At 39.7% G+C, this 10,210-nt stretch overlaps 1 protein-coding gene across 1 annotated transcript; it reads left to right on the top strand.

Annotated features, from left to right (window-relative positions):
- The first annotated feature begins 1,847 nt into the window (after positions 1-1,847).
- On the top strand, positions 1,848-4,677 carry LOC136500616 (histidine-containing phosphotransfer protein 1-like). Its single transcript, XM_066496014.1, has 6 exons — positions 1,848-2,030; positions 2,137-2,267; positions 2,378-2,446; positions 3,516-3,587; positions 3,781-3,853; positions 4,306-4,677. The coding sequence occupies exons 1-6, from the start codon at positions 1,980-1,982 to the stop codon at positions 4,342-4,344; spliced, it is 435 nt and encodes a 144-aa protein (XP_066352111.1). The 5' UTR covers positions 1,848-1,979; the 3' UTR covers positions 4,345-4,677.
- The last annotated feature ends 5,533 nt before the right edge of the window (positions 4,678-10,210 follow it).

Raw genomic sequence — 10,210 nt, 5'->3', positions numbered from 1 at the left:
TAGAGGCTCCAGCACAAGCTTTGATTGATGCCAAGAGATAAGTTCGAGCTCACATTGACCACATTAATGGCACAAATTTAGTGGCTGCTTAGTCACTGATGAATCCCTTATTTTTTATGCTAACGCCATCAACTATGGAAATTAGTTAAGCTAGGAAAAATCTAGAAAGCAAAAGACATCCAATGCAATAGTTTTCTTTATGAAAGGGCATCCTATGAAATTATCACCAATTCCCAAATTGCAAATATAAATATAAGGTTAATACCATCTACCAGTAACTATGAAAAAGAGTAATTCCAAAGTTTTTTTAAAAGAGTAAGGGGAAAAAGAAACAAAAAATTTGGGGCCTGTATAAAGATATTGTGTTTCCATGAATTATTTGTCCAAAGAATGGCTAAATATTAACAAAAACTAGATGTGCCCCATTTGGTTAGAAAAAATTAACTCCCATATCATAATTTGTCTTGAGTTTGTATTGGCACCATTTGAACTCTAGTGAGTTGCAATGTGCCATAAACCTAATATATTTGTTTATCAACTATATGGTTATATTATATTTTCTTTAACTAAAGTTTGGTTATGTTGTCAATCCATAACTGACTATACTGTTTGCTATTATACCTGCATTATCTATAGGAAATTCATTCTTGTATCCTTAAGCTCCAATGATGTAGGGCATGTCACGCATAGTCATAGATAATAATGGTAGCACGACTCAATAATGTTTGAACCATTCTGATAATTAACTCAACAGTATTCTAATTATCTTTTCTTGAGCTAAATTGTTGGTATTTTATTGGTGTGATGCTAATAACCACTAGAAAGCATTGCTAAAGTTTTTCAAAATGCATATATAATTGATTGTATTATCCCTTTTTAGTTCCTTAACATATGTGACACTCAGCCACACCATTCGTTACCACATTTTAATAATTCATAGTTTGTCGTATATTAGTAACGAGCGGGAATGCAATATCCGCTCAGCTTATGTATGGAATATTCACCATGCTATGCGTTACCGGATTTCAATAATTCATAGTTTGTCGTATTTCAATAACAATAAAAGATGCAACATACGTTCGTCGTTATTATACGTTACTGTATCCATTAGATACATAAACATTTCCTTTTCTAGGGAAAAGTTGTTCGGATACTGTCGGAATGGAACGGTGTTACGCCATAAATCAAATAAGAAGATTTGCAATAATCCACAATATATAAATAACTCACCATGGTTATACTTAAAGCTAAATGTAATAGTTCTTGAACTTCAACTTATATTAGTCTATTATTTATACATAATGTTTTTTATTCATAAATAAGATCTTTACTTGTGTAGTTTCTCTCTCTATATTTGTTTTTTGTTCAACACTTAACATTCATCGCCCAATTGTACATTATATTGGTAACTTCAGAGGAACTAGTTAGAGAGACTTTGTTCATATAGTAAATTTTGACAAGCTAACTACCTCTAATAATTTTTATCTTGACAATAGACAATACTTATCTTGACAAGTTAATATTAGTAACAATAGACATGTTAGCAATAGAAAAAAAACAGATAATTTTCAAATTAAAGGTAAATAATTTTTTTCTTGAATAATAATCACCATTTCTTTATACAACGGCTAGATTGAAAGTTGCCACCTACCAAAGAAGTAGAAGGTAGTAGGTGAGTGTTTTGTTCGTAGTAATAAATTGTAGTAGAAATCAATAGCGTCCAAAAAAACCCAACTGGAAAACTTAGAGAGGGGAGAAGAAGTCAAGGATACAGTGGTTCCACTTCAACCTCCCTGAGCTGTGCCGGGAATCCCATTCCCCCTAAATCGCCTATAAATAGGGGCCCGCCCACTCCCATCACAATCACCCCTCACTCGCTCAATTCCCATTCCAAGTCCCCCGCTCCCGGATTCCCGACGACGAGCTCAGGGCTCCTCCTCCCCAGCTCCTGTTCGGTGCTCGAAGCAACAGCTGCCGCCATGTCTGCCGCGAACCAGCTCGCCGCCCTCATCGCCAACATGTTCGCCACGGTAAGGGTCTCCCTCCGCTGCACGACCGCTGGATTCTCGTATTTCGGCGCCACTGGTGTGGAATTCGGGTTGTGGCTGACGGGATTGCGCTCTGTTTTGGTGCTAGGGTTTGCTTGACGATCAGTTCCAGCAGCTGCAGATGCTGCAGGACCCCAGCGCCCCTAACTTCGTCTCTGAGGTCGTCACGCTCTTCTGCCACGACGGCGAGCGGATCATCGGGGAGCTGGCCAAGCTGCTGTATGTGTGGTTCCTCACTCGTTGTTCTGTTTTCTGTGATCGAATAGTTGCGTTGTGGGGGGATGGATTGAATCTGATTCCTGCAATTTTCTGTTTCTGTGCCTGTGCAGGGACAAGCCCACCGTGGATTTTGACAGGGTCGATGCCTTTGTGCATCAGCTCAAGGGTAGCAGTGCTAGGTGATTACCTTGTTCATACCCTGTTCTTGAAATGCATGTGTAATGCTAGTAGGAATGTGCTTGTTGTGTTTCCATTTCAGCGTGGGAATGGGGTATGCAATGCCATTAAAATGAGGAGGGGGGGGATTTAAATTCGTGCAATGATTGATCTGGCTTGCAAAATTAATTCTGTGTGCTGATCGGACCGGGTCAGTTAAATATCAGTTTTTCACATTCTGTTTGGAAACTGGTGCCATTGGTTCGAATTGTTGTGTTCTGCGATGTGGATCCAACACATGTTGTCTTATGCACACACCAGTGACACAACTTGAAAAGGAAATCTTCAAATTCCCCCGTTTTAAGTTGTGTTTCGAATCCATTTGGGGAAGGGATTGCCATATATTTTGAGTTGTGTTTCAGATCCGTTTTGGGAGGGTTTGTCATCTATTTTCTCGTTATTGTGACATAAAATGTGAAAACATGCTCCCCACCACACTAATCAAATAACTCAAGTGGCACTAGTGAACCCTCCCCATTTTTAGTGCTTTAGTTTCATGTTATACTAGATATGGAATTCACAGCCAAGACACAGCAGTAGTTGCTTGTCTGTAGGGGAAATGGGGGATGCATGTCTTGCCTACCTCAAAATGATTTGGTGTTCATGTTATGTTGCCTGGATTATAAATGAATCATTTTATGCATTATATAGTTTTTTCCTTATCTTGGATGCAGATCTGTTTAGGATTTGTGGATATGAAGCACCTATGCTATTACATTTTGAATAATTGTGTCATGAAAACAAATAGAGGATAATCAAGACTTATCAAGGGTCTCAAATGAAAATGTTATGGATCCATCTCTGTTTGTAGAATTCAAAAGTTTCAGTATTAGATGTGGGGCTTGCTAGAGTTCTAAAATTTTACTAGGCTTGTACTTTGCTGGCTTGTTAACTCAGATATGAATGATCAAATTGTTTAATATGTATTTGATTAGTATGCAGTCTGATGACATCTAAACTTTGGTATTTTATTTTTTTTCTTTTGTTGAATTATTTTTGTGGCTCCTTGATTTGTATATTTGTGCATTTCAGTGTCGGTGCTTTGAAGGTTAAGAACACTTGCATTCAGTTCCGCGAATTCTGTCAGCAGAAGAGCAAAGATGGGTTAGTACCTATGTTCATGTACCGCTGTTTTTTGTCATAGTCTTATTGATATTTAGGAGCTCCTAATGTTATTACTGTGAAAACAAAAATTGGTTGCTATGAGCATTTTTTGCATAGTTATCAGCTGTGTGTTCCATTCATGAGTTACCAATGAATATTATCTGCACAAGTCACTGAACCATGTCCTTGCCAGGTGCCTGAAGACACTGGAGACAGTGAGGATTAACTTCTATGAGCTGCGTGGCAAGTTTCAGACCATGCTTCAGGTATTACCTTTTGTGATTAAATTCTTCTGAAAATACCTTTTCCTGTCCATTGAACTAGACTAGCCTTTCGCAGAGAAAAATCTTCTATTCTGAATCTTGCTTGTTATACCTAGTGGTCTAGTGGATAGGATGTATATCATGAGGTAACAATGAAGAACGTAAAATTATGTTAATGGAGTGCAATTAGTTTCTTTAGCACATGTAAGATAGTAGATTTGAAGAACTACATCTCTAGTTATCGTAATAGAAGTTAGGACTACAAGAAATCCTAGTGGCGAAACATGTCTGACAGATTATTTTTCATATCTGCATGTTCTTATATCAAGATTCTGTGTAGAATGTTTAGTCCTTTGTTACTCCTTTATTTGGCCATTATATCTTTACATTGTGATGATGAATTTTTCTCTTCTTATCCATGTATAGAAGGCTGATATATGTGTTCTCTGATGCAGCTGGAGCGTCAGGTCAATGGCTTTCCCCCCAACAATTAAACCAGATGGCGGAGTGGAGCTTCATGTTGGGATGATGCATGCACCTTTCAAGTCTCAAAACATTCTGAATGAGCTCCTCAGTTGGCTTCTGGGAAGCCTGTAATAGCTTAGCAGCAGGATTAGTGTTGACACCACCGTAGTAGTAGTCATTGTCGTCGTCTTTGTGTCAATGAAGTAGTCGTCACAAGTGTCTGTGCTGGGTGATGGATCTCCTGCAAGCAGTTGCTGGTGGTCCGTTTACTCTGTAGTAGTCACTCTCTATCTCTTAGGAGTCTGCCGGTGGAACCTGGTGGTGAAACAAAATAAAATGCTGTGGCTATTGGTTAAGAATAATAGGCTGCTGTGTTTGGTAACATGTGCGTGCTGTGTGATGTGCTATGTGAAAGTGAGCCTGTCGTTGGATCATGGTTTGTATCAATGCAGATTTTTCGGTTGGTGGCGACGTCAGGGGAGGGCATCCACAGCTAGCAATGGGACCTGTTGGTGATGGTCTGCCCTATCAATGGTTGTTTTGCTACCCCTTGAGTTGTTTCCCCTAACATGCTCTTATCTACATTCTGTACAGAATGTTTAGTCCTTTGTTACTCCTTTCTTGGCCATAATCTTGATATGTTCTTCTGATGCAGCTGGAGCGTCAGATCCAAGGCTTTTCCCTCAAGAAGTAATCCAGAGTGGCGGAATTGATGGAGCTGCATGTTGGGATGATGCATACAGTACAACCCTTCCAGAGTGGCGGAATTAATGGAACATGCTCAATGAGCTCCTCACTTGGCTTCTAGCCTTGTACCTTCTAGGAAGTCTGTAATAGCTCAGCAGCAAGATTAGCTGTTGACACTTTTGTATCACCATAATAGTCGTTGCCCTAAGTCCATGTGGGGTGGAGAAGCAAAGAATGCTATGGTTAATAATCTAAGAGTCTGCCGTGATGTATATGAAAGTGAGCCTCTAAGGCTTTGTATCATCTCAATGTGTTGCTTTTGAGGTTTTAATAAAAGCTTCCTTTATAAAAAAAAAAAAAGAGTCTGCAGCGTTTCATTTCACTGATTTCAGGCTGGTGGCGCGGCGGCAGGTGAGGGGGAGGGGCAGGGCAACCTGAGGTGACTTGAGCCGTTGGTGATGAGTGATGACCTCCCCAATCCCCAGGTGACTTGTGCCGTGAATCTGCAGTGCTAGGCATCCCATCAGACAGGTGATGACGGTTTGAATTCAGCGCACTGAATTCGTGTGAAGATTTCATGAAAAATCTAGATAGGCAGGCTTTAGTACCTGGTGTTTAAATCCAGAAGTAAAGTTCAAGGATGTCAGGTCAAGATGTCATATAGGAGTGTTTGGATAGTAATAATAAAACAAATTACAGAAGTCCTCGGTATTCTACGAGACGAATTTATTAAGCCTAATTAATCCGTCATTAGCATATGTTTACTGTAGCACAGCATTGTCAAATCATGGACTAATTAGGTTTAAAAAAATTGTCTCATAAATTACTCGTAATCTGTGTAATTAGTTATTTTTTAGTCTATATTTAATACTCCATACATGTATCTAAACATTCGATGCGATAGAAAGTAAACTCGAGGAGAGGAACAAAACAATGCGGCGTCAGTGGCAGAGTCCTGGGCGTTTGCATTTGCAGTGTCTTCGGGAATAAAACCTGGGCAGTTGTAACAGTCCTGGGGATGCCAATGAATCACCGATCCATCACTTGGCAGCTCTGCATTGCACTGCTGCCTGCACTGCGCTGCACTGAATGGCATTGGCACTGCATTGTGCCTGTCTCTGTCTGCTGTCTCGTACGTTGCCAGCCTTGGCCGCTTGCGTAGGCTATAGCAAGCCTGTTGCTCGGTGTTGCGTTACATCTACTCCTCTTTGGGTTTGGGGCCAAATCCGTGCGCAAGCTCATTTTTGAGTTGGACCACCGCAGCCTTAGGCTTGTTTGGTTACACTCTAATACAACCCAATTCGTAGGGTTAGGTTAATCTCCCATCTTAATCCCTCTCCAGACTGAGTTGGATTAGAATATGTAGCCAAACAAGCTTTTCATTGGTCCTAATACTTCTTGGGCAGAAAATGAACCGATGGCCTAAGATTGGGGAGGTTGTTAAAAAAGTTGAACCTGGTTATACCACCCCATCCACTATAACAACATACAACAATATACCTTCTTCAATTTCCTCATTAGCTTGATTTTCCTCCATAGGTTTTCTAATGTCCACAACGCATGAAGAAGAACGCAATCAGCTTTGTGTACCGATTAAAGCTTCAACCATGCTAGCTGATAGTGAAGTTTGAAACGAATCTAGAATTCTTTCTCCTGTAGTAAATGAAGATTATGAAGCAACCATAGAAACACAGGAACGGCTAAAACATCCTTTGCTAACTTAAGACAGTATATGGGGTACTTGTTTGAGTTACAATTCCACCACGATATTAAATCAAAATCATATGTAATCTTTTCATAGTTCTCTGTAAGATATAGATAATTTTGAATTACTTTCTCTACTCTCAATTTATTCCAAGTGCATAGAGAACTGAGATGCTAGCAAGATACATGGATTCTCCTCATGCTCACCCACATCAATGAGTAGTGGTGGTTGATTGTATTGCTATGACTAGCCCTGTAGCCCATGCAGCGGACGCAACATAGCAATAAAAAAATGACGGATATCATTTTCTATTTTACCAATAAGCTCCTTTGTCTTTGTTGGACCATAAATCCCCAAGAAAAAAACTAATAAACTTCACCTTGTAACAAGGATCTAAGATGAGCACAATAAATAGTAAGTTGTTCAGGTCCTCCTTGTCCTCCGAATATTTACTAAAATTCTTCTTCATATGTTCAGACATTCCAACTATGAAGGCATCACTATTTCCAGCACGTTCATCTAACGAGTGCATTAGAACAAACTCATGAAACAATTCAATTGATGTCACATGTAGAGAACCAGAGAGATGCACTGACTTTGTAGAATACCTTCAATAAATAAATGGCACGCCTAGCATTACACCAATAATTCTCATTTGGAGGAAGATTGCCCTCAAACTATGTTTTAAACTGTTTGTTCTCCTTATTTAGCCTTGCAAAAGCCTTCTCAAATATAATTGCATTATCCAACATGAGATACCTAGCATTCCAACTTGTGTCTATGTCTAAAGACAAGAGTATTTTCCTAGAAATCTTTTCCTTCTGTGTGCATGTTTCTTGAATTGTTGTAGCCTCGCTGGGGAGGATCTCATAAACATGTGACTGCAATTCTCATTCTGTCGATTGAATGATTGGTAACTTCTATTCCACTTTTTACAATCAAAATTACTATGTGTGCCCACCATCTCATGTGTATGAATTCATGCCGCAACACTGACCCTCCCATGATTTACTCAAATCCTAAATGTAGTTGATTGCACCATCATTGGAGCTAGCATTGTCGCCTGTGATAGTAAAAATATGATCTACATCCCACTCAAGCTAACATTCTTCACCTTTTTTACCTAGATCTTTCCTTTGTTATCGTCAACCAAGTAAACCCTTCTTTGTAATGGCCAACTATCATCAATCCAATGGGTTGTGAGAACCATATAGTTGAGGCTTTTATTTGAACTCTAAATATCTATAGTGAGGCTAACATGTTGCTTCTTAAAAAAAAATCTATGCATGGCGAAGGATTTATCAAATATTCAAGTACACTCTCCAACCAATATTTGATATTCCATCTAGAACCACAATTGCAAGAGACGCCATGTGTATGTTCCTAGAGGAAAAGGCAAATATGATTTTTTTGAAGAAGCAACGTGTCAACTTCACCACATATACTTGTAGTTCAAATCGATCAAAACCTCAACTATATGGTTCTCACAACCCATTGAATTGATGGCAGGTGGATGTTACAAAGAAGGATTGTAAACTTTTCCTTGGTTGACGACCACAAAGGACAAGAGAGACCTTTGGTAGAAAAATTGAAAAATCTTTGCTTGAGTGGGGGGGGGGGGGGGTGTATAGACCACATTTTCACTATCACAATTGACAATGGTAGTTCCAATGATGGTCCAATCAACTACATTAAGGATTTGAATAAATCATGGGAGGGGACAATGTTGCGGCATGAATTTATACACATGAGATGTTGTCCACACATAGTAAATATGATTGTAAAAAGTGGATTAGAAGTTACCAATGATTCAATTGACAAAATTAGAATTGCAGTCATGTTTGTGGGATACCCCAGTGAGGCTACAACAATTCAAGTAATGTGCTAAGAAGGAAAATATTTCTAGGAAAAGACTCTTGTCTTTTGACAAAGACACAAGGTGGAAGCTACATATCTCATGCTGGATAATGCAATTATATTTGAGAAGGCTTTTGCAAGGCTAAATAAGGAGAACTACAAATAGTTCAAAATATATTTTGAGGGCAATCTTCCTATGAGAACGATTGGTGTAATGCTCTAGACGTGTCATTTATTTATTGAAGGTATTCTACAAAGTCACAGTGTGTCATCAAGTGGATTCTTTCATGAGTTTGTTCCAATGCACTCAAAGTCAGATGAACTTGTTGGAAACAGTGATCCTTTAGTTGGAATGTCTGAACGTATGAAGAAGAAGTTTAGTAAACATTGGGAGGACAAGGAGGATCTGAACAACTTACTATTTATTGCGCTCATCTTAGATCCTCATTACAAGGTGAAGTTTATTAGTTTTTTTCTTCTTGGGGATTTACGCTGCAACAAAGACAATGGAGCTTTGACACTGCAGAACAACACACTCCTCTTGAAGCAGCTCCACAAATTTTGTAACAAAGACGATGTGCCTTGGGTTCGGCTTGTTTGGGACAAGTACTACAATGGCAAAGTTCCCCGTGCCTGTAGAGAGACTGGCTCCTTCTTGTGGCGAGATGTAATGTGTCTCAACATCATATATAGGGGATTGCAAGATGCACCCTAGGAGATGGCTCCAATGTTTCTTTTTGGGATGATCTTTAGGGGCTGTTCGCTGGTCTTAAGAAACCAGTCAGCCGGCTGGTTTCCCCTCACACGGCACTATTCATCCATCCAGCCAAACAGTGTTTCTCTCTCACACAACCAGCCAGTTTCAGCCAAGATTCTACCAGCCGAGTCAGATTTGGGGCTATCCTATCAATATCCAAGACTGTACTCTTTTGTCAGAAACTCATCGGTCTCGGTCCAGGAGATGATGCAAGAAGAAGACCTGGGCGCCATGTTTGTACTTCCGCTATCAATACAGGCCCATGAAGAGATGCAGCACCTACAAAGTCATCTTGAAGCCATGCCATATGATGACAGTTGCCCTGACATTGATCTGGGGGCTAATTATTATTCTAAGAGGTTATATGCTCATGCTTTCAGTGGAGTGGAAGCCCACCCTTTCTTCAAAAAGGTCTGGAAGTCTCACTGCACCCCCCGAGTAAAGTTCTTTGCGTGTCTAATTTTGATGGATCAGTTAAACACGAAAACGATGCTAAGAAGGAGGAATCTGAACATCCATGATGACACTCTATATTGCTGGGGTAGATGAAGACATTGATAATCTTTTCTTTGAATGTCCCTTTGCTGGACAATGCTGGCCATCCATCAATATTGCTTGGGATATCTTTTTGCCGCTACCAGAAAGATTTGCAAAGGCACGGGAGATTCATGGTCTAAGCTTCTTCACGAAGGCAACTCTCATAGCGGCCTAAGAGATCTAGAAGCTGTGCAATGACAAGATTTTCTAGCGAAGAGACCCCATGCATACCATTTAGCTGGCCAACTTCAAAAACCAATGTATGTTACAGTTTGTTAGGTTTAAGGAGGACCTTAGGTCATCCTTTTGCTTTTGACTGCTTTCAGTTAATTTAGGTTTGTAATATTGTACA

The sequence above is a fragment of the Miscanthus floridulus genome, chromosome 13 (assembly GCF_019320115.1).
Source record: "Miscanthus floridulus cultivar M001 chromosome 13, ASM1932011v1, whole genome shotgun sequence".
In the NCBI taxonomy this organism is placed as follows: domain Eukaryota; kingdom Viridiplantae; phylum Streptophyta; class Magnoliopsida; order Poales; family Poaceae; genus Miscanthus; species Miscanthus floridulus.
The sequence above is the reverse complement of the archived record's forward strand: the minus strand, read 5'-3'. Positions and strand labels throughout refer to the sequence as shown.